Source organism: Heterostelium album, assembly GCF_000004825.1.
Source record: "Heterostelium album PN500 unplaced genomic scaffold PPL_scaffold13, whole genome shotgun sequence".
Taxonomy (NCBI): domain Eukaryota; phylum Evosea; class Eumycetozoa; order Acytosteliales; family Acytosteliaceae; genus Heterostelium; species Heterostelium album.
This window is the reverse complement of record NW_008805075.1, coordinates 88,142-112,413: the sequence shown is the minus strand read 5'-3', so window position 1 is coordinate 112,413 and position 24,272 is coordinate 88,142. Positions and strand designations below refer to the sequence as shown.

General features: G+C 32.8%; 7 protein-coding genes across 7 annotated transcripts; 5 read left to right on the top strand and 2 right to left on the bottom strand.

Annotated features, from left to right (window-relative positions):
- Positions 1–126: 126 nt before the first annotated feature.
- Positions 127–1,164, bottom strand: prsC (ribose-phosphate diphosphokinase; the record flags this gene model as incomplete). The annotated part of the gene is made up of 2 exons (XM_020581942.1): positions 127–407; positions 489–1,164. 2 exons carry the CDS (start codon positions 1,162–1,164, stop codon positions 127–129), a joined length of 957 nt encoding a protein of 318 aa, XP_020427245.1.
- Positions 1,165–3,496: 2,332 nt separating this feature from the next.
- Positions 3,497–8,143, top strand: gflB (Ras-GEF domain-containing protein; the record flags this gene model as incomplete). The annotated part of the gene is made up of 4 exons (XM_020581941.1): positions 3,497–5,075; positions 5,157–5,344; positions 5,765–7,576; positions 8,129–8,143. The coding sequence occupies 4 exons, from the start codon at positions 3,497–3,499 to the stop codon at positions 8,141–8,143; spliced, it is 3,594 nt and encodes a 1,197-aa protein (XP_020427244.1).
- A 123-nt stretch (positions 8,144–8,266) lies between these two features.
- PPL_11183 (uncharacterized protein) lies at positions 8,267–10,446 on the top strand (the record flags this gene model as incomplete). Its single annotated transcript, XM_020581940.1, has 7 exons — positions 8,267–8,436; positions 8,511–8,700; positions 8,816–9,730; positions 9,797–10,066; positions 10,138–10,198; positions 10,327–10,349; positions 10,393–10,446. The coding sequence occupies 7 exons, from the start codon at positions 8,267–8,269 to the stop codon at positions 10,444–10,446; spliced, it is 1,683 nt and encodes a 560-aa protein (XP_020427243.1).
- A 477-nt stretch (positions 10,447–10,923) lies between these two features.
- On the top strand, positions 10,924–12,116 carry PPL_11182 (uncharacterized protein; the record flags this gene model as incomplete). The annotated part of the gene is made up of 2 exons (XM_020581939.1): positions 10,924–11,563; positions 11,659–12,116. 2 exons carry the CDS (start codon positions 10,924–10,926, stop codon positions 12,114–12,116), a joined length of 1,098 nt encoding a protein of 365 aa, XP_020427242.1.
- Positions 12,117–13,361: 1,245 nt separating this feature from the next.
- PPL_11181 (uncharacterized protein) lies at positions 13,362–17,266 on the top strand (the record flags this gene model as incomplete). Its single annotated transcript, XM_020581938.1, has 7 exons — positions 13,362–13,700; positions 13,818–14,052; positions 14,144–14,640; positions 14,735–14,902; positions 14,975–15,087; positions 15,171–15,425; positions 15,505–17,266. The coding sequence occupies 7 exons, from the start codon at positions 13,362–13,364 to the stop codon at positions 17,264–17,266; spliced, it is 3,369 nt and encodes a 1,122-aa protein (XP_020427241.1).
- A 523-nt stretch (positions 17,267–17,789) lies between these two features.
- PPL_11180 (uncharacterized protein) lies at positions 17,790–21,995 on the top strand (the record flags this gene model as incomplete). Its single annotated transcript, XM_020581937.1, has 9 exons — positions 17,790–18,612; positions 18,685–19,412; positions 19,476–19,606; positions 19,715–19,940; positions 20,016–20,170; positions 20,248–20,443; positions 20,562–20,912; positions 20,988–21,097; positions 21,182–21,995. 9 exons carry the CDS (start codon positions 17,790–17,792, stop codon positions 21,993–21,995), a joined length of 3,534 nt encoding a protein of 1,177 aa, XP_020427240.1.
- Positions 21,996–22,337: 342 nt separating this feature from the next.
- abhd (YheT family hydrolase) lies at positions 22,338–23,522 on the bottom strand (the record flags this gene model as incomplete). The annotated part of the gene is made up of 2 exons (XM_020581936.1): positions 22,338–23,226; positions 23,296–23,522. The coding sequence occupies 2 exons, from the start codon at positions 23,520–23,522 to the stop codon at positions 22,338–22,340; spliced, it is 1,116 nt and encodes a 371-aa protein (XP_020427239.1).
- Positions 23,523–24,272: the final 750 nt, after the last annotated feature.

Here is a 24,272-nt window from a genome sequence, read left to right as displayed (position 1 = left end):
AAACATAATTTTGTTGATTTGAATAGATTTGGATTGATTGACTTGATTATTGATTGATTGAATGATTGTATTAAGTTGTATTGATATTATTATTATTATTTTTATAATTAAAATTAATTAATTGTTTTATAGAATAACAAATTTAGATGAATGAGCAGTCACTGATTCACCATGTACGATTCTTCGGATTGCCTCTGCAAACATTGGTGCTACATTGATCACTTTAATTTTTGGACTTTGTTCCAGCTTTGACATTGTTGGAATCGAGTTTGTAATAACCAACTCCTCCAACTCTGATGCATTCAGTGTTTCTATTGCATTTCCACTCAATTCACCATGCGATACCAACGCATAAACCTTTGAAGCACCTCTTCTCTTTAATACTTTTGCTGCCAATGCCAATGTATCTAGAGATAAAAATATGAGGATATAAATAATAAGTATGATCGATTAAATGTTTTTTTTTTAATGAATGAATTATTACATACCACATGTATCAGCAACACTTCCTATGATTACAGCTATCTTATCGGTGACGTCACCTACTAGCAGCATGTCGTCGACACTTTCATCTTTGGTTTGACGATCGAGAATTGCCAAGTCGCAATTCAGTTTGTCGGCAACGAGTTTGGCACGCTTAACACCGTCGACCGCTGGCGAAATGACTACACGTTCACCTTTGATGTGCTTTTCTATGTACTTTACAATGAGTGGCTCGGCATAGAGGTTATCGACTGGAATATTAAAGAATCCCTGGATCTGACTGGCCTCCAAGTCCATCGAGATGACACGATTGACACCAGCAGTCTCGAGCATGTTGGCGATCAGCTTACCGGTGATCGGCTCACGCGAACGCTCCTTCTTATTCTGCTTGCCATAGCCGTAGTATGGAATGACAGCGGTCACCTGGTTGGCAGATGCACGCTTCACGGCATCGATTAACACCAGCAACTCCATGATGTTGTCATTGACATTCGGTGAGCATGTCGGTTGCACAATATAGACATCCTTTGAACGAATCGACTCTGCAATGATAACCGATGTTTCGCCATTCGAGAATTTCGTACAATCGCATTTACCGATAACCACATTCAAGTGTTTGGCAATCTGTTCTGCAAAATCACGATGTGCAGTACCTGATAATATCTTTATTGATTCTATCATATCTATATATCTATAATATCTATACTAAAAACAATAATAATAATGATAATACTTAATAATTATACAACAAATTAAATACAAATAAACAAAACAAATGTTGTTTTTTGCTTATAACAGAAAATAAAAACAAAAATAAAATTTTAAAAAAAAAACCAAAAAAATCTTCTTCTTTTTTTAAAAAAAAATGAAGATAATAATGTATATATGATTATTATTGGTGTGAGATGTAAACCAACAATAATAATTACTTTATATGATATTTAAAAATACTAATAAAAAAAAAAAAGAAAAAAGGAAATTGTTGTTTAGAAAATTCAGTTGACCAGGAATCGGGTTCGCGTTTTATCAATTAAAATTTTTTAACAATCCTTTGCAGATTCAAATGGAATTGGAAATTCAACAATTTATTTTCGCTTTTGCCAAAAATAAAAAACACACACAAAAAAAAAGAACATACAATGTTTATATTTACATTTGTTATAAATATTTATTGATTTGCATGAAATCATTTTTAAATTAAATGTTTATTTATAACATAACATCTATATTCTTTTAATAATTTCCGGTTTTTTTTTTTTTTTTCAAAAACAAAAAATAATATCCCGAACAAAATTGAATCATTGTATGATTAATGATTATCTAGATCTCGCTTGAATATTGACTTTTTTTTTTTTTTTTTGTTTTGGGTGGAATGGGAAAATATATATTTATAAAGCCAAGACAAGTTTGATAACAACTTATAAGTTTGAATTTGTTTTTGGACGACTTGAAAAAATATTTAAAATAAATAATAAAAAAAATCAAAAAAAATAATTAATAATAATGAAAAAAATATTTAATTTGTTATGAAAAAAAAAATTATTATAAAATTAAAAATTTGGTCATTTTATGATAAAAATTAAAAATGATCAATCCACAAGAAAGAAAAAAAAAACCAAATTATTTGAAAAGTTTTTTTTGTTTTCAATTTTTTTTTTTTGAAAATAATCAAAATAAAGTGTTTTTGTTTTTTTTTTTTTTTTAATACAATGTAATGATTTCCCCCGCTAAAACTTAACCCACCAACAATCATTTATCTTTATAAACCCATCCATCACACACCACTTCTTATTCTGTATTACTAGTAGTAGTAACTGTAACTTTATTATTGTTTTTTGTTTTTTCAATAGTTATTATTATTATTATTATTTTAAAAGGAAAAGATATCTATAATTATAATTTATATTTATAGAAAGATTTGAAATAAAAATAATTTAGTTATAGTGATTATCAACAGTTTTTTTTAGTTTTAGTTTTTTAGTTGTTATAGATAAGAAAAGGAATTCAAAACACCAACACATAAACATTGACTTCACCACCACTACACTAACAACATCAACAACACCATCACTACACTCGCAACACACTCACCCACAACAACACTATTTTAAGCAAATCAAATCATAAATCCAAAATAAAGCAAAACAGAATAATAATAATATAATAGTATAACAATAATTATTATTACAACGTTGCTTTGATTTTATATTTATATTTATATTTATTTATTAATTTCAAATAAAATAAAATTAGTTAATTAATTTGAAATAGTAGTAGCAATAGCAGTGACTAAAGTAGGAAAAAGGAAAACTGTAGACTAGTGAACAACAAGAAATCATTGATAGCAAACAAACAAAGATTAATGATTGTTGTTTGAAATAAATAACAAGGAGGATAATTATATAATATCATAAGTTTGATAAAGAGATAGAGAGAATAAGAAAAAAAGAGATAGATAGATAAATAGATAAGATTGACTTAATAATCTCGAGATTATTTGAAAACCAACCAAAACAAAAAAAAAAACACAAACCATTAATCAACCATCAAAACCAAAAAAACATTAATCACACATTTTTTTTTGTTTTTTTTCTTTTAAAATTGGTTTTTGTTTTTAGGTCAGAGTCATCCATCAAATCATATTTATTTATATAGTAATCGTATTACATTGTTTTATCAATCAAACCTTTATATATAATATTGTATAATATCAAATCTAATCATATATCAAATTAATAATAATAATAATAAAATAATAACCATATATAAATAAATAAAATATAATATAGTTGTATCATTAGTGTACTTTTACATCTTGTAACAGTATAAAAATCATAGAATAAAGTAAAACAAAACCAAACAAAACAAAACAAATAAAAAAAATTGTAAGTTTGGAAAAACAATAATTAAAAAAACTTCCAGAATAAAAAAAAAAGAGTGTTGGAATTGTCATATTAATTTTATTTGGTAATGAATCTTTTAGATAGATAATATATAATATATATATATAGAAATGGCAGAGGTAACAGAGAATTTCTCTGCTTTGCAGTTTTGGAAGGCAGTGGAAAAGAAGAATATATCGACGAATTTCTCTGCACCGAAAGAGAGTAGTAGAGAGAATAAACCGCAGCCACCAAAGAAACTTGCTTTTCCAATGCTGAAGCCACCACCTGCACCCGAGGAAGATGAATTGCTCTCAGCACAAAAGATAGAGTGGGACGAGCAGAATGTCACTGGTGCATTTGACTTTTGGAAGAAGAAGGCGATCGAAATTAAAGAGGAGACCGATCGCTACAACTCTAGACGCAGTACTCGTGCAGGAACAATAGATCTATCGAACATGCTTCAGAAAACAGATTCTCAAGAGTCGTTACTCTCGCCGAGTTCACCGCTGACACCGACCACACCAACCACTCCAACAACACCAACCACAACAACTACAACAACAACCACTACAACGACAACTACAACAGCTGCAGCAGCTGCAACAACAACATCTGCTTCACCATCACCAGTAACAGTACAACCTGAAGCAGAGCAAAAAGGAGAAAAGCAAAATGAAAAAGTTGAACAACAAGTTGATCAACTAATTGCTGCAGTGGCAACAACAACTGTGGTTGAAGAGGAAAAGATTGTTACATCACCTTTGAAAGATATGAGAAGATCAAGATCGATTAGTTGTGAGAATATTCCAATTCATTCAAGTTTTACATCGGTTGATGAAGATGCAGAGTTGGTGAAACCATCACAACAACAGCAGCAGGTTGTTGATATAAAGTCAAGTGATGAACAAGATCAAGAGCAGAGACCGGATGACGCCAAAGTGGATGACGACGACGATGATTCATCGACTGGTTCGGTCGAAGATTCAGATACCAGCTCATTGGATAGCTACGAAGATATTTCGGATGCCGACTACTCTGAGGATGTAGTTAAGGATATCACAGAGTTGGATCAACAGACAGAGTTGGACGATTCCACTGGAAACATGATGGTTGTTGATCAAGCATCGATAATGACACAACAACAAGTTGAACAACAACAACAACAAAAAGTTGATCAACAACAAGCTACTCCAACAGCTCAACAACAACATGCTGCACCAGGTCAACTTCCATTCGTTCAACAAGTGGAACTTCAACATCAACCTCAACAACTGTCAACTATGCCATCGGCATCACAAATTCGTACCGACCAATCGATCCGTATCGATTACAACGAACATCTCAATGTCAATCACCCATCGAATGTTCCAATCACACCACCACGTCCAACCGGACAACAAAACAAAGCATCACCCAAACGTTCGATCGGTGCAACTCTCACCAGAACCATGACCAAGACCTTTGGCAACAAAGATCCATCTCAAACCACACCAATCGGCGGTTCTCCACTGTCCGGCCAAAACAAACAACCAAAGAAAGAAAAGGTCAAGATGGACAAGGCCGAGAAGGAGTTACGCAAACAAGAGAAGCGTGAAAAGAAGCGTAAAGATAAAGAGCAAAAGAAGAAGAGCAAGAGTAAGAACCTTAAAAAGAGTTTAAGTATTACAGATATGAAACAAAAATCACCAAAAGAAAAAGAATTATTGAGTAAGTTGTTGAAGTGTTTAGCAGTTATTATTGTTTTCTGAAAACAAAAACTAACCTTTTTGCTTTTTTTTTTTTTTTCAGAAATATTTAGAGTTAGATTATCTAAATTGGTTGCAAGTAATGATGGTAATCTACCAAGTTTTATTACTTCTTCGATTACTTATCTTTCGAATTCAGAGAATGTCGATGTTTCTTTTGTGTTCTTGGATGCTCACAACGATCCGGCCGTGAAGAACCTGAGATCGTCGGCAGAGAACGAACCAATCGATGTATCAAAGATTACCAGTCCAAGAGTGGTCGGTGGATTGCTAAAGGTGTTCTTCTCAGAGTTACCACAACCGCTGTTCAACACAAAGTTCTACGATGACCTGCTGGAGATAAGCGAGATCGACAAGCCAGAGATCAAGCTGAAGGATCTGCGTTCGCTCATCTGGACACTCTCGCATCTCCGAAGAAACCTCCTCCAGTTGTTTGTAACGTTTTTAACACAAAAGTATGTCAACAAGTCGCAGAACAAGTCGAACACCATCGGTGTGCTGGCATCGACGTTTGGACCGTCGTTCTTCCGTTCACTGGATGTCAAGTTTGCCGCTCTGCACTTGTCGCAACGCGAAGATATCTTGCGTCTGGTGATCGAGAATCACGAGTACCTCTTTGACGAGATGCGAGATACCGATCTGATCTACAAGACAGTCGAAGGCAAACTACTGATAAGTGAAGCGTCGGTCGATAAACTCATAGACAAAGCAACCGATCTCTACTATCACCACACCGACGCCTATTTCAGTTTGGTCTTCTTCATCACCCACAATCTCTTTATGTCACCGAGCGATCTCGTTGAGAAGCTGATTGCGCTCTACAAGGAGAATCACTTGGATGACTCGTCCAAGAAGAAGTGGAAGAAGAATCGTTCCTCCAAGAGAGAAGCCAAGATATCCGACGCCGTCAAACTCTGGGTCGACTACTGCTACCGTGAGTTGCGTGAGGACAAGAAATTGGCACAGAGAATACTCAAGGGATTCCCACATCTCGAGACTGCATTGTCCAGTCGTCTCACTCACAGATTCGCATTGTCCGATATTCTCAAGGTTCCAAAACCATTCCAACACACTCACACACGTAATAGATCGGCGTCGTTCGCCGATACCGTTCTGAGTAGCGGTGCATTCAGTAAGGATCCATCGATGGTTGCCAATGAGATTGCCGAACAGGCGACACTCGTAGACTATCAGTTGTTCAGCAATGTTCGTGTCACCGACTGGGTTCGTTTGATGCAGGGAAGCGTCGATCCTGCTCTCTGTCCATGTCTGTCCAACGCACTCAAGCGTTCGACTACCTGGACACAATGGGCAATGGGCGAGATTCTCCAAGTGGAAGACAAAGCACAACGTGTTTTGATCATCAGTTTGATGGTGGACATTGCTGGGTGCTGCAAGGACTTGGCTAATTTCAACACTGCCATCGCTATTCTCAATGCCCTGTCCAACCACCATATCAAACGTTTGGCAGCGACATGGGAAGCAGTTCCCAAGGAAACAATGACCAAGATGAACAACCTCACCGCTTCTCTCTCGGCTTGGTTCAACTTGAACGCCAATTCATTCACTCAGATCTCGCAATCGATTAGCTCTGCATGCGTACCACACTTTACAACACTTCGTACTATTCTCCAGCAATTTGAAGCGGCCGTCCCCACCAAGACTTCCGATGGTGCTCGTGTCAACGTCGACAAACTCCGTCAGACATTCTCGATGGTTGTCGAGCTTCAACGTCTCCAACAACGTCAGTACAATATGAAGGCATCGAAACTCTACTTCCAATTCCAAGAACTCTCAGCTCCATCTATGGAAGATCTGGCTGAACTCTCGCTAAAGATAGAGGCACCGCCCGCCGCCAAGAACAAGCGCTACACTGCACCAGTCGACGAACCCAACGTCTCATGGCAAGATCAAGTCGGAAAGACATTCGATCGTCAACTCGCCCAAACATCGACCGGTATCGATCTTCCGCGACTTGCATGCTACTTTACCATCGGCGGACAATCCGTTTCGACTGGCGGTAAGATCACAGATATCCACGCTGTCATTACCAATCTCAGTAAGTTGCTGCTGGTGGAGCAAGACGTTCCCGAAGGTACCGCCTCACTCGCCGACCACCTCGAAAATATCAGCCAGAAATATCAAAACTACATTCCATTCACAACATCGCCCGATTCCGATTTGAAGCGTGACATCTTCCGTTTCCTCGACGAGGTGTGTGGCGCTGAAAGCAAGGTTTCGCAGGTGCTCAAGTGTTGCAACCAAGGTATTATTGCGCCGGCCGTCATCGAGTTGACATTGAGCATCGCCAAGAATCTGCAATTCATGGATGCCCAGGGTGCATGGCGAATCGAGATTGGCAACAACGCCGAAGCCGGTACCACCTATGTCAAACACATCAGAAAACAAAAGGCACGTTCCAATCTGCCCAAAGATTACTTTGATTTCGAGTGGACTCTCCAGGTAAACCTCGACAGCACCAACTGCAAGTCGATCAAATCGATGGAGATCAAGATTGTCTCGATCACATTCACCACAGAGACTGCCGACACACTCAAAGATCAAGTCCGCCAAGCATTCACCCCCTATTTATTATTCACACCCGAAGAATCCATAAAAATAACTGAAATCACAACAACATCTACGCAAGAATAGAATACAATTTAATAGAATAAAATAATAATAATAGTAATCATTATATATATCAAAAAAATGTATATTAAATAAAAAAAAAAAAAAAACAAATTTCAAATAACCTCTATACCATCTTTGCGATTTTCTCAGTTTTCTAATTTTTTTTGTTGGAATTTGCTAACTTAAATTCTGATTGTCAAAATCAAAGTAAATTTCTATTACCTACTTTTTAAGGTGGATGATATCATCAAAACGGAGTTGCGGTTTTATCCAATGACCAAAAAATCATGATCTTCAAAAAAAAACATAAAAACATAGATATTAAGTCAGATTTTTTTAAAATTTAAACCAAAAAGAAATTGATGAGCTTTAAAAATAAAGACTAGATTTGATTAAAATTTTAATCAAATATCTTTAAAAAATCAAAAGGGCAAAAAGTATATAAATAGGACAAATTTGAAATCTAATATAACATACAACAACTGTTGATTTACTTTGTAAATAACCAGACAATTCAAAATGTTTAAACAAATATTCTTATTATCAATTATATTATTGATATCCTTTTCAAATGCTAATTCATTGGACTATCCATTTGGAAATTCTCAATCGGAATCTGAACCAAGCTATCTAGGTTGTATTGTAGCTAAATCCAATGAGAAATGTGAACCATCTACACCAGGTGTAAGGTAATATAATCATTATACTCTAGATATAAAAATAAAATATTTTAATTAATAAAAACTTTACTATCGTTTATTAGTGAATGTCCATCCGTTTCTGATTGTCTATTGTATCTTCTAGACCAAAAAGTCAGTGATGTCAATGTTATTATGATCCCAGCTGGAATCTATGAAGGATCTGCTTGTCCGGGTCTAGTTCCATTCTTCAACTTGACTGGTGAAGTTATTTTCACTTCAATTTATGGCGTAGCAATTTTTAATTGTGGATTAGTAAGTAAATTTTCTTTTGAAGAGAGAAATCAACAATATTTGTTGATTATTATCTTCTTATGTTTTTTTTTAATTCTGTAGTGATATTAATATTGTAATACTTCAAACAATATAGAACCCATTTATTCAACTCTCTTTACATAAGGAGAGTTCCAATCCAACTATAACATTCAACGATTTAGTTTTATCAGGAGGATCAGATCAGAGTGGTGGTTGTATTTTAATTGAAAGTTTTATTGATGAGAAAGATACTTCTATCTACTTAAACAATGTATCTATTGGTCTCAACGGTTGTATAGCCGATAATTATGGTGGACTCCTGTACACAAACTATGCCAACGTAGTGGTTAATAACAGTATCATCACTAACAGCCATGCATCTATTGGAGGTGTCATTTCAGCTGCAGAGTCTGATATATATCTTGTAAATTCCAAATTCTACAACAACAATGCTACTATTTCTCATGGTGGTGTTGTCACGGCTAAAAATATTTATGTTTCAAATTCTATTTTCGAAGACAACATTGCTCAAACTGGTGGAGTGTTCTATGCCACTGGTGCAGTTGAAATTTCAGATTCTTCATTCAAGAACAATAATGCTGCCAAAATAGGTAGTGGTGGTGTCGTCTATACATACGGTAGAGTTTCAGTTGTTAATTCAATATTCGAACAAAATTCAGCTGGAAGTGGAGGATGCATATTTGGATTTAACATTAATGTAGTCGACAGTGTCTTCGATTCCAATCAAGCATATGCAAATTACGAACAAGGACTTGGTGGAGCAATTAATAATTATGGAGAGTTAGCTATTTCCAATTCATCATTCACAAACAACTTTGCTTCTGCTTCTGGAGGTGCGGTATTTTCAACCTTCTCAAACGTGACAATTGTAGATTCTCTATTCGATCAAAACAATGTAATGATTTCTGGAGGTGCTCTATTTTTCGAAAACTCTGAAAGAGGAGGTTACATTACCATCCAAAATTCATCTATCAGTTTCAATCAAGCTCCACTCTATGGAGGTGCAATTGTAAGTTTTAAATAGTTTGAATTTGATCCAACCATTTATATACTCACAGTTTTATTCATCGAAAAGTGTCTAAAAAAAGATTCATCCCTTCCATTTAATTTGGACTTTTCAGGATCGATGTTTGATAGTAATACTGCAAGTTATGCTGGTGGTATCTACTTTTCGCAACCACCAAATACTTTCAAAGGAGGAATATTCGTTGGATCCAAGAGTACTGAATCAGGTTCTGGTACTTTCCTTTCCAGTTCTCTAGATTCTATCAATATTGCCAACTTTACAAATATCAATCTACCATATTACAATGTACCTATTTTCGATGAAGAGCCATTCGTATATGTATGTAGTATTTAAATACTCTAAACTTTTATAAAACTTTACTAATGGATTCGATCAATTTATATTTAAAGTGGAAAGCATATGGTGTAAAAGGAACTTGTAAAAATGGTTATGCAACAATTGACAAGAATGGTAATATTTTATCTTGCACCTGCATCCCTCCAGCAACTGGACCAACATGTTCAACTTTCTAAATGATAAAATAAACTTTTAAAAATAAAAATAATAAAGAGTTTATTCAACTATTTTATACTATTTAGTATTGATTGTTAAAGAAAAAGATGTAATTCGATTCAAATTATTATATAAGATTTTTATTATTACAGTTACATAGTTTATTATATTATTATAGTTTTATTGTTACTATAAATTTATCTTAAGATATGATTTAGAAATAATCTTAATTTAATTTCTAGAAACAATGTAAAGTAGATTTTTAGTTAAGTTTTTTTACTTACTTTTTCACACCTTTGAAATCTTAAAAAAAAAAAAAAAAAAAAAAGATATTATATATCTACTCTATCAGACAAGTAAATATTATTTACACTCTGTAAAAGATTGGAAAATCCAAAAACTATAAACTAAAGCAATATTTAATTAGCTAGACTATTATCATTTATAGATACTTCATTTTATCTTCCCAAAAAAAGAAAATTTGCACATAAATCTAACTATCTTTTAAAATGTATTGGCATTAGATGATATCTTAAATATATATTCTCCGATCTACCCCCGCAACAAAAAAGAATCTTTTTTTATTCATATGAAAAAAAAGATTACAAAAAAGATAAAAAAAAACAACAAAACAAATCTACTTTTTTTTTTTTTTATTTTTTTTAAATTAAAATTTTAAAACGATGTCTTTCATCGGACCAGCAAGACCACCAGCAGCATCGTCTAATAGAGATGATGACGATGATAAAGATAGAGATAACAGTAAATCTGTTGTATTAGGCCCATCACCTCCACCAAAGAGAGTGTTAGGTCCAAGTTTAGATGAAGATGATATTAAACCTAAACCACCACAACAACAACAACAACCAAGGAGAGTAATGGGACCTACATTAGATGATAATAATAATATTGATAATGATAATAATAAAAATAGTAATAGTAAATCTATAGGTCCAGTATTACCACCTAGGCAACATCAACAACCAAAGAGAGTAATGGGACCTAGATTAGATGATGACGATGATGATGACAAAGTTGTTAGTAGTAGTAGACCAATAATAGGACCTACTGTTGGACCACCAAGACCTGTTGTTGGACCACCAAGACCCACTACCTCTTCAAATAATTATAATGACGATAGTAGTAGTAGTGATGATGATGATGATAATGAAGAAAGTAAAGAAGATCAATGGAATAGAGTAAGAGGAAATACAACACAACAGAATCAACAACAACAACAACAACAACAACAACAACAATCATCAAGTGGTAGTGTTAGAGAAGATTGGATGAAATCATTACCAACTGATAGAAAAGCAGGTTGTATGTATTATCATTAATGTTGTTAACATTAAACTATTTAATTAAACTATACAACCATTAATATATTAATGTTTGTTGTTTGTTTTGTGTTATAGCACAATTACAAAATAGAAAATTCAGTTTAAATCAAAATGTACATATAAATGGTGGTGTCGACACATCTGGTTGGACAGAGACACCGGAGGAAAGAGAAAGAAAACAAAGAGAAGCTATGGCTGCTGCCGCAGATGGTAAGAACGATAGTAAGTCACTCACTTCCAAAGAGATGTTTGCATTGAAACGTGAAAAGGAAATAGAAGAATCAATGTCGAGTTACAATAAGAAGTATCGATCGGAATCACTGTTGGAACAACACAAACGAAAGGAAAGAGAGCAAGAACAGCAACAACAAAAAGATAAGAAACAACAAAAACAATCACATACATGGGATAGAGATCGTGACATGCAAGTGGGTGGTGTCGACCGTTCAAGACTATCACAGATCGTATCGGAATCCGGTCAATTGAACACTCGATTCAGTCAAAGTAAAACAACAGGAAATAAATATTTATAAAATCGTATATCAAACGATTATTACATGATATGTGATTTAATGATTTGGTTGATTCGCCGCTGTAATCTCGTTTTGCCACTTGGAATGCATTTACTATGATCACTGGAGTAGTGTTTTTTACTTTCTGTAGTAGTTGAGATTGAACAATTGTTTGGTTGATAGTTTGTATGAAAGTTGTTCCAAACTCTGTCTAGACAGTGCGTGAGGTCATCCTGGTGTTCCCGTGTGTGGACGAGGAGCGTTCATAACCTTCACAGTACATTGGATAAGGTATTTGTGAACTACGGTGATTGACAATCTTTTTCTAATTGGTTGTAGCATTGGCAGATACCAAACAGGAACCAACTCATGAAAACCTAGATTAAGTCGTGATCTCTCTGGCAAATACATTTAGCTCCGTCAGTAATCTAAAAGAGAAAGAAGCAAACAAGAATAGATCCTAAAACAAACAATCATCATCAGTTGGCGTGCTAGAAAGAAGAATATTTATAATTGAAGCAAGTTAAGAGAAGAACAAGTTGTAGAATGCTACTCAAAGTAAAAGAATAAAAAGAATAAGAATAATAGTAAACATAATAACATTAGTAATAATAAATACAATACTATATTAGAATCATAACTACTAGCAGTTAGTCTTAGATGTCATTAAGATATTATATCTATGCAACTACAACAGACTGGAGAAGTGGTCATTCAAATCATGAAAGATAGAGAGTTCTCAAGTTTATATATAGAATCAATACATATGGAGGTCGAAAAGCTAATGAGGATATATATATATGATTGTCAAAATTAATAACTAATTATAGCTAATAAAAGAATATATTATTAATTTTGAGAATAGGAATTTTTTTTTTTTTTAATCTATTGGTAAAAAGAACACAAATTTTTAAAATTAAAATTCTTATTATAAAAAAAATAATAATATCGATTTTAAAAATGACAAAGATTTAGTTAAAAAAAAAAAATATCTATTTCTACCAAAAAATTGAAAATTTAATTTCATTTTACCCCCATTTATTTGATCAAGATTCTCAACAATTTGAGTTGTGTGTTTTTTTTTTGTGTCTTGCAAACTTTTTTAGTTTTGTTGTTAAAATAATAACAATAAATAATCCATTCATATTTGTTTCATTGTATATTATATTATTATTATTATTACAATTGTCTAGACAGTCAAATCAAATCGATTGATTAAAGTTTTTTTGGTTTGATTCAAACAAACAAAACAAAAAGCAAAACAGGATGGCATTTAGAGCACCCAATCAAGATGCATATCAGTTACAAAAGAATGCAACACGTTCACTAACACAGAACACCGATCAAGTGACACACTTTAGAAAGCTCGATCAGCAAGCCGGTGGATACAAGCGACTTCGTGAGCTGGGAAGTGGTAGTTTCGGAAAGGTCTTCGAAGTCGAGTGTGAAGACTCCAAGGCACGGTATGCTCTCAAACTTCTGACCGTAGCCGAGTACGAAAAGAATCCGAGAGCTCTCAAATACATTGGAACGGAATCGAATATCTTAAAGACCTTGAAAGACGGTCCACAACATCCACATATAGTTAATATTCATGATGTTTTAGTAAGGAATCTTTAGTAGTAGTATTGATACTATTATCAATTGTTATCTTATTAGATCACTTCTTTGTTTATAACTAACTAATAACTAATAACCAATAACCAATAACTAACAATTTAGGATGATTTAACATATGTATTTGAATTCTGTAATAATGATTCATTGCGTAAACACATTCAAGAGATAACAATGGAATCAAAGAAACCGATTCCCGAGGAGAATCTAAAGACCATATTCCTGCAAGTTCTCTCTGCACTTCAATTCCTTCATGACCGTGAGAAACCAATTATCCATCGTGACTTAAAACCAGCTAATATTCTTGTACATTTCACCAACAATAGATATATATTTAAAAGTATGTTTGTTATAACTATAAAGATATCTTTAGATGTAATATATATACTAATTAAGTTACTGTTTTAAACAAACTAAAAACATAATTTTAGTATCTGATTTTGGTTTTGCAAAATCATCACAGTCTATCTCTGAATTCATGTCTAATGTAGGATCAAAGTATTTCATGGCACCAGAGATTGGTTATAAGAACTATGATCTGTCTGTCGATATCTATTCGCTTGGTGTCATCGTTTATTACTTGGCGCGTACCAGTATTGGCAATCCGGTGAAGCCTACCGACGGAAAGAATGCAGCGGCTCTACTACATCCGTTCTCGAAGGACCTCAAGGATCTAATTCAAGAGATGATGGCATTCGAACCTGAGAAGCGTAAGTCGATCAAGGACATCGTGCATTCCTCGTGGGTACAGAGCAAGTTGATCACCGTCATTCAACCGGGTCTCGATACCACCACGATGACCCTGAAAGATCTCTATCACATGCACAACGTTGCCAGACCAAACAACAAAATACTACTGGTATCCTACTACGATAGCGATCAAATACATCCTATCATTAATACAAGTATTAGACCATTATATACTGTTGTAAGTTAATTTGTTTATTAGTTTATTAGTTTGTTAGTATACAATAAGTAGTACTTTATCTAATATATCTATAATCTTTATTATTAATATTTAGGAAAAAGTATATCTAATTGATAAAATGACAATGATGAATCCATTCTTATTCCCACCTATTGAACATGTATCGAAACATTATCAATCCGATAAGAATAAGACTGTTTGGTCAATGCAAAACTATATCCAAGATCTAAGTGATATTGGTAATCAATTCAATTTAATAACTGTAAATATATATTAATCATAAATATATTATTAAGTATTATTAACAAATTCATGTTCATTTATATATATTTAGGAAAAGATGAATGATGCAAGAGTTGTACAAAAACAAGCAAATAATGTATTAACAAAGACAGAAGAACATATTAAACATTTTAAACTATTATCTGAATATTATATAAATCATATGTAAGATTGGTTTTATTAATTAAATTAACAAACTATTGAACTAATTAAAACAAACTAACTAATAAAACAATCTAAAACTATAGTAATCAACCAGCATTTAAAGAATGTATTCAAAAAATAGATTCAAAGAACAATATTTTGGTTAATCAGATCATTGAAAGTGTAAAGTCATTGAAGGATATCGATAAATATGGTAATGATATCGATAGTCTACTCATTGAACGTATTCCATTCCTAAAGACATTCAATAATAACATTAAAGTCGGTAATGACAACATAATCAACTCCAAAATAAAATTGGCAAACGCTCAACTATCATATAATGAAATGCAAAAGAAGTAAGTATAACTAATAGTTATATATATATATATATAGATTAGATAAACTGTATTTCTAACATTATTAATAATCAAAAAGTATAACATCAGAATATCCGGAAGCATCAAAGTTATCACAGCAATTCGATAAGACTCTTGAGGATATGAAACATAATCATAGAATGATGGAACAAGCGAGACTAAAGAATGCATCGTTTGGTTTCATCTTTGATACTAGCTCGATGATCAATGCCTGCAAGGCGTACATTGAAGATTGCTACAAGTGGTATGTCGGCCTGTACAGTCGTCTCAATGGCAAACTCATAGCGGTGTCCGACCACTACAACGAGTTGGTAAAGGCGTTGATCAACGTCGAATCGATCGTTCACTACGCCAACAGCTCACAGCAGAACGACGCCGAACTCCTCGACGAAATCAAGAGTATCCCGGTCTATCTGACACACTACAAACGCGAGTTGAAACGAAGGGAAGACCAACTCGTTGCGCACAACCAACTCAAGGCTAGACTTGCGTCGCAGCTGAATGGTGCAATCGAGGAGGAGTTGGCACATCGTGAGAAATTCAAAAAGTTGACACCACCCAAGCACTTTGTGCCGATCGAGCTGATCGAAGGCGACGGACTAGACAATCCTCTGTCCAGCTACTTGTTGGCCGACAATGCAGGTGTAGCCAACATCGGTGCAATCCGACAGGTGAAACATTCGTTGGAGGATCTACTTGGATTCTCTGCAATCAGTGATAGTTTTGCCTTTGGAAGTGAAATCAATCAAGTTCATTTCTATAACAATAACAATAACAATAACAATAACAATAACAATAGTACTATGAACAGTGGTGGTGGTGATGGCGATGGTGATGGTGATGGATCTAGAACTGTTGTTGGCAATGGTAATAGTAACAGTAATAATGAAAGTAGTGTATCTGTTGATCAAGTTTCTGTTGTCAATTTGAAACAACAAGCCAATAATAATGGAAGTAATAACGGTAGCAATAGATATGTTGATGCCGATGCATTTGCCACTGGCTGTGAAGAGGAGCAAGAGTATGAATACATTGGTCTCAAGAAACAAGTTGACCTACTCAATAACAAGAACCTATCGAAAGAGAATGAAATCAATCAACTCAAGAAACAACTTGAGGAACTAAAGTTGGAGAATCAAAAGTTGTTGAAAAACAATGTGACTGCTGCAACTCCTGCTGCACCAGTAGTTGCTTCTTCATCGCCACCATTATCACCCAACTACAAGGAAGAGTTGGAGGGTTTACAACAACAGATTGCCGTAGTTAAACAACAAGCGGAACAGACTGCCAGCGAGAAGGAGCGAGAGTTGGCCGAGTTGAGACAACAGCTGGCAAACACCAAGCAATCGGTGGCCAATCAGCAGGGACAAGTCGAGGAGTTGGCGCAGTTGAAGAAACAATTCGAGGAGCAGTTGGCACAAGGCAACCTCGAGAACTCCGAACTCAAAAAGAGTGTGCTTCAATCGGCGGAAAGAGTGACAGCTCTTCAGCAAGAGTTGGAGTCCAACAGTGACCGACTGACCCGTGATTTCAACTCGCGTATGCAGCGATTCAAGATTGAAAACTCGAAGCTCAAAGAGCAACAGAGTGCCACCACCGAGAAAAACTCTGAACTCCTCTCAGAGATTCGTGAGAAATCCGAAATCTTCCAGCAACAACTCGACGAAAAAGACAGCAAAGTCGATAAGATCGTCAACGACAACCAGAAACTAATCTCGGAGATCGAAAACCTCAAATCGGAAAACATCAAATTGAATGCAAACATTCAAGATCTAAATGCCATCATCAAAACTTTAGAAGCTGATTTAAAACAAATGTGATAAATTTAATTTATTTTTTAAAAACAAAAACAATAATAATTATAACTTAAAATTTTAAAAGTAAAAATATATATTTTCTCTTTACCTTATTTTTTTCATTCAAACAATCATAAAAATGATTGATTTTTTGAAATGTTGTAGTGAGTGTTTTTTTTTGCACCCCAGTAATTTTGAAAAAAAATCTCACTATTTTCATACCCCCAATAATCTCACTTTTTTAGATATTATAGTTTTTGAGTGCAAATTTTAAACAATTGCAATGATGATTAGTTTTTTTTTTTTTTTTGAAACTTAAAAAAAAAAAAGTTGTTTTAAGTATATACGAAAACTCTTAGCATATGTTATTTTTTTTTAATCAACTAAAAATCAAAGATATTATTATATATTCAGTATTCGAAAATAAGTTTGTTTTTTTTTGTTTATTTATGTTGTTGTTCAAAACTAGATAGTATTAGATAAATCAGACATCACTCTTCAAATAATTAACAAAAATCGCAATATTGATTATTAGAAGAAAGGAGAGATGAGTTTTATAAATATCTCATCGCCTTTGACACCACCACAAACTAGACCTGATTCACCAGTTGTAAAGATTGGCCAAAGAAGTAATTCTTATATAAATAATAATAACAACAACAACAACAGTAATCAGAGTAATAATAATAATAATACTACAACCACAAATACGAATAGCAACAATAATCAAAATAGTAATATTAATGAAAATGTTATTAAATTAGTTGATTTAGATGAACCGATTGTAGTTTGTAGAAATAACTATAATAATGTTGTTGTTTTTGGTGGTGGTGGTATTAGTAGTGAAGATAGTATAACAGAGAGTAGTAATAGTAATAGTACAATCGGAAATAGTAGTGGTGGAGGTGGAAGTAATCAGAGTTCACTTAGTTCTTTTACCAATACGACATCAACAAGTGGTGGTAGTGGTGAAAACAGTAGAAATGATATAATAAAGAATTTGAACGACAATGAAGACGATGAAGTTCAGAGATACACCACCGCAGCCGACTCGATCGTATTTCAATATCTTTGTAATACTACGATAGTTGAAGATTATGCATATAATGATAATAACAATCATAATAACAATCATAACAACAACAACAAAAATTCCAATAAGCATAATAAAGAAGATGAATTAGAAACAAAAACAACAACTGTTATTAATAACAATTCACAACTATCTTCATCATTCACTTTGGACGAACCAATTTATAATTTTTTGCAAATGTCCGAAATTTCATCTTCACCCAATTCATCACCTAACCAATCACAAACCAGAGCAGAAAGAACACAATCCACTGTTGATATTATACCTAATTATCATGGTAAGTAATTAATACTATTATTATTCTATTTAAAATCAAACATATTAATGTTTGGGATCTGTTTTTCTTTAGAACTACATCAAGAAATGACTGTTGTATTATATAAAGATAAAATTATATGTAGACCGATAATTAGTAGTAATAATAATAACTCAACCCCAACTTCAACAACCTCAACAGGTTCATCAACATCACCACCAAGTTCACCGATATTATCATCATCACCATCACCATTATCATCACCACCACCTTCACAGCTATCAAATAATAATAATAATAATAATAATGCAGAATGTTTAGTTATCGATAGACAAACATGTTCTTTGTCACTTCAGAGTTTCAGTAGTATTCAATGTGGTAGTGCAGCGGAATTACCGATGCTGAGCAATGTCCTGGGAAATGGTGGTAGTGGAAGTTTTAGTATGACTGGCAGTGGAAGTTCGATTGCAACACAGACATCATCGTTGTTGGCAGGTAATAATAGTTTTACTGCATACGGTATCGTTGGTATTCTCAATCTACTGAGTGGTCCTCACTTGGTGTTGATCACCTCGCGTACTCTGAGAGGCAGCCTAAAAGGCAAACAGATCTACGAGATCGATGCCATTCAATTCGTGCCGATCAACAACTCTGTCGAGCTCGGTGAACATGACAAACGTCTGGAATCAACCTACAAGCGCTCACTCAACAATCTTCTGCGATCCGACTTTTATTTCGCATACGATATGGATATTTCAAATTCTGCACAAAGAAACTCTGTTATGAATCAATATGAACCAATCAATCATTTATATCAATTGGTAAGTAAATTATTCCAAACTAAACTCAAACTAAACTAAACTTATTAATATTATTTTTATTAGTTTGAAGATAGATTCTATTGGAATAAATCAATTCAACAACCATTGATTGAAAAAGAATTGACTAATTGGATTTTACCAATTATTAGAGGATGTATGTTGAAATTACACCAACAAAAACAACAAAACAATAAGTAAAGACAGAGTATTAATCACTTTATTTTCATTTTCATTTCTATAGATGTGGAGATATATCAATTTTTTATGAATGGAGACAGTTATATATATTCTATTATTTCAAGAAGAAGTAAGTTTAGAGCAGGTACAAGATACAATACAAGAGGTTCCGATTTAAATGGAAATGTTGCCAATTACGTAGAGACCGAACAAGTATTACAAGTACTATCACCAAATAATCCAAAGTCATTTTCATTCGTGCAGACAAGAGGTTCAATTCCATTGGTTTGGGAACAAAATGGTAGAAGAATTAAACCTGTAATAAGGATAAATCCAGATCAATCATTAAATGTAATTATATTTATTAAACTCTTATCATAATTACTAATAATAATAATAATGTTTATTTAATATTCTCATTTTTAGTTATCAACATTCAAATCACATTTTAAAGAACAAATATCATTATATGGTCCTCAAACACTTGTAACACTTTTAGATCAAAAAGGATCAGAGTCATTTTTAGGTGATTCATATCAACAAACCTTACAGATTTGCGAAGATTATCAAAGTGATATTGAGTAGGTTATTATTATTTTTTTATTAATAGTAACAATAACTAACCGGTTTTTTTTTATTGATATTTTTTTAAAATTAGATACATTGCATTCGATTTCCATCATTTCTGTCAGGGTAATAGATTTGAAAGAGTTGATATTTTGATTGATAATTTAGAAGAGAAAATCAAATCGATTGGATATCTCGAGAAAGACTTGACTGGATACAAATCCTATCAAAATGGTACTGTTAGAACCAATTGTCTAGATTGTTTAGATCGTACAAATTTAGTTCAAGTATGTATTGTTTTTTTTTAATATTAGATTAGATTGATGTTTAAAATAATTTATTAATTACTTTTTGTTGTTGTTGTTTTTTTGGATTGATTTATATTTTTATTAATAATAATAATAGTCAATGATTGGTTTGAAAATACTTGAAAAACAAATTGCATCGGTTGGATATGATCTTAATAGCAAGGATTCAATGTCATTGTTGAAACAGGTCAAGTTGGCATGGGCAAACAATGGTGATGCTATCAGTCAGCAATACGCTGGAACCAGTGCGTTGAAAGGTGATTTCACCAGAACTGGAAAGAGAAATACTAAGGGTGTGTTTAGAGATGGTGTTAATTCACTCTCTCGTTACTACATCAACACTTTTCTCGATAAGCTCAGACAGATTTCCATTGATTTATTTTTAGGAAATATCACCGTTGAAACAAACCGAACCAACATCATAGAGAACCAAACTGAATCAGATTGGGTAAGTTAGTGTTATTAATCAAAAATTAATATAAATCAAAATATTAATAATATAAAATACAATAATTATTTCTAGGGTGAATCAAGAATGAATGCAATTAGCAATTGTGTTGATCACTTTTTAATGTGTGAAAAAGATGATCAACATGGATTTGTTAATGCCTGGATTGTTATTAGTATAAACAAGTAAGATAATATTAAATAATAATAATTTATTATTTTGGATAGTATGTACTAACAATTACTATTTATTAATTTATTTATTTACAGGAGAAATCAAGAACAAGAAAGAATTTTATTATTGACACCTACACATTTAGTGAGATGCAAATACAATTTCAATGACAATAGAATAGTACACTATAAGAAGTATGCTGTTAATGCCACTAGAAGAATACAGAAGGGTTCGATTTTGACTGAAGGAGGAAAGAAAGCATCTTATGGTATGAGAATCTACTATGAGAATTCAAAGTCATCAGCCAAGAAATCAAAGGAAAGAGAAAGAGCAGAAAGAGAAAAAGAAAAAGAAAATAATAATATCAATACATATATAACAAATTCAACAACATCAACACCAATTTCCATTCATTCAAATTTTAGTTCATCTTCACCTGATATAGGTGTTCATCTTGATAGCAATAATAATAATAACAACAATAATAGTAATAGTCATACACAATTAAATGCATCAGAGATAAAAGATTATATATATCAAACATTTATTGTACCAATTCCACAAGGAGAAACTATAGAGTTCTCTAAAGATCTAATCAGTGAGATGGCAGAGACAATCAAGGATACCGTCTTTACAGGATCGCTAGCCAACACTCACACAGTCAATTCGAGTGCTTTCATTGTCGAGCAGGATTTCAAGAGGAAATCAACTACTTTTGGTGCTGCATACAACGGTTTGAAACTTGGATTCTACTCGAAATCACCGACTGTCGGAAGCAAAGGTTCTCTCAGTCAAGTGGTTACCAAGCGAAGAAGTAACAGCTTCGACTTGTCTTCTCTTCGACAGGAATTGGATTCCAATGCTTGGGATTTCGATGCAACTCTTAACGATAAACCATTAAGGAAATAAAATTAATAATAATAAAACTACAGATTAAAAAAAAAATGAAAAAATGGTATTGAATTTATGTCCATAATGATACATATGTTTAAACGCGAGATATCATCAACACTAATTTGATTGAAATCTTGTATGCTTATAAATTAGTATTTAATAGGACAAAAATTGTTCAAAGCATAATATTAAGAATAAATGTATTTGCTTTGTTGTTGTGTACAGCTTGTGCACCACACATAGAGGTCTTTTGTATGATCATATTGATAATATTAAATCAAAGTATCGAAAGGTTGAAGTACCAATTCTATAACAAAATAAAATTACAAATTAAAGTTAAGATAAATTTAAATATATTTATTTATTTTCTAAAAATGTTGAGAAATATTCAACACCTGCTTTGTCTGCCCACGATGTCCAGTCACGATAGGAAATGAATCCTAGATGACCACCACGCTTGGTAAGTGCTAGCATTGTGTTGGGATTGTTTTTAAACTTTTCATAGACCGAAGCCATTCCTTGAGGTGGCGAGATAGTGTCGTCCGATGCATTGATAAACAATATTGGCTTTTGTAGCTTCTCGATATGATTGGAACTGCTTGCCTCACGATAGTAGTGGTCGCCATCTTCGAAACCAAACATCTTTGATGTCACCAGATCATCGAGATCCTTGATCGATGCTGCATTCTTGATTTGCTCTTTGGTGGCATACTTATCAAGACGGTCACCAAACTTGTATAACAGCTTTTTGATATTGACAGCCAAACCTTTTCCATACAAATAGGAATTCAAGTATGTTGACATTAGATTCTCCATACTCTTGTTCATATCCATTGGATTAGAAATACAGAGATGTGCCAAAAATGGAGAGTCTTCTTGATGTTTATTCAGGTAGTTTACCAATATTACAGAACCCAACGAGAATCCAGCCAAAAACAATGGAGCTTCAGGATATTTCTCTTGAATCTTTCTTATACACATTTCCAAATCGTCTACCTTGATTCCACAGTAACCAGTATCTGCTGTGATCTTGTTACCAGCACAACCTCTATTATTGAATACCACTGATCTGAATCCCTTGGTATCGTAGGCATACTTTGCAAAGTATTGGATATAAGGTTCGTGTGAACCACCAGTCAAACCATGACAGATAACAATTGTTGGAGTTTTGGCATCAAATTCATTTCCGAAATTATACCAATCTAAAGATACAGTTCCTCCATCTTCTTCATTAACTAATTCATCTCTAAAAAAATACAAATAAATTAATTAAATTATTTATTAAAAAACAAATTATTTATTAAAAATTATTTACCTATCTCTTTTCAAATGTAATCTTTTCATTTTAAATGTTACATAATAATTCATAATATGTGAATTATATAAATAGTAAGGTGGATCGTAAGTGGCAGCATTCAAAATAGATGGTGAATCATTTGATTGGTATGGTTCACCATCTTTCTCTTGATACAAACTAGGACATTTCTTTAATCTTTCAAGATTTTCTTGATTATTATTAAAATATAATTTAATTTCTGACATTTTATAAATAAAAAAAATAAAAGAATAAATATAATATACAATGAATAGATTTGATAGAATCTAAAAAAATAAAATAATTTTGTTTTTATAGTTTAAAAAAAGGACAAGATAAAAAATAAATTAAAAATAAGAAGTTAAAAAACTGATTCTAAATTTCGTTTGGAAATGAAATATTCTTTTATTTCAAGATTATGATGCATGCCAATTTATATCGACATGCGAATCCCAAACAAAAAACATATTTTTACTAATTTGGAAAAAACCAATGCCAAAATTCTCAAAAATAAAAATTCGACACCATGACATTTGATCTTTAAATTTTTAAATGATTAATAAGATAACATCAACAATATTATCATGATTTTAAATAATTTTGGTTTAGAAATCTATTTATAAGATTTTTGTTTAAATAAATGGTTTTTGTTAGCTAATTGTAGAGTAATTTCGAAGAATGATTTCAAAATAACCAACACTTTATGCAATACCGCGTGATGCATATTATTTGTGTATTTTGATAACAATTACATAAACCAATCTTTGTAAATAAATTGTTTTGTTACCAACTAAAATTGACAATATTATTTTTATTATTAATCATGGGTGTAAACCTTTTGTTTGTTTGGCTGATTGAGCATGGTGTGAAAAACAATGATTGAACACCTACTATAAAAAGTTTTAATATGTGTTTAACACATTTAATGAATAAAAACAAAAAATGTTAATACCTCTATCTATAATTTAATTTAAATC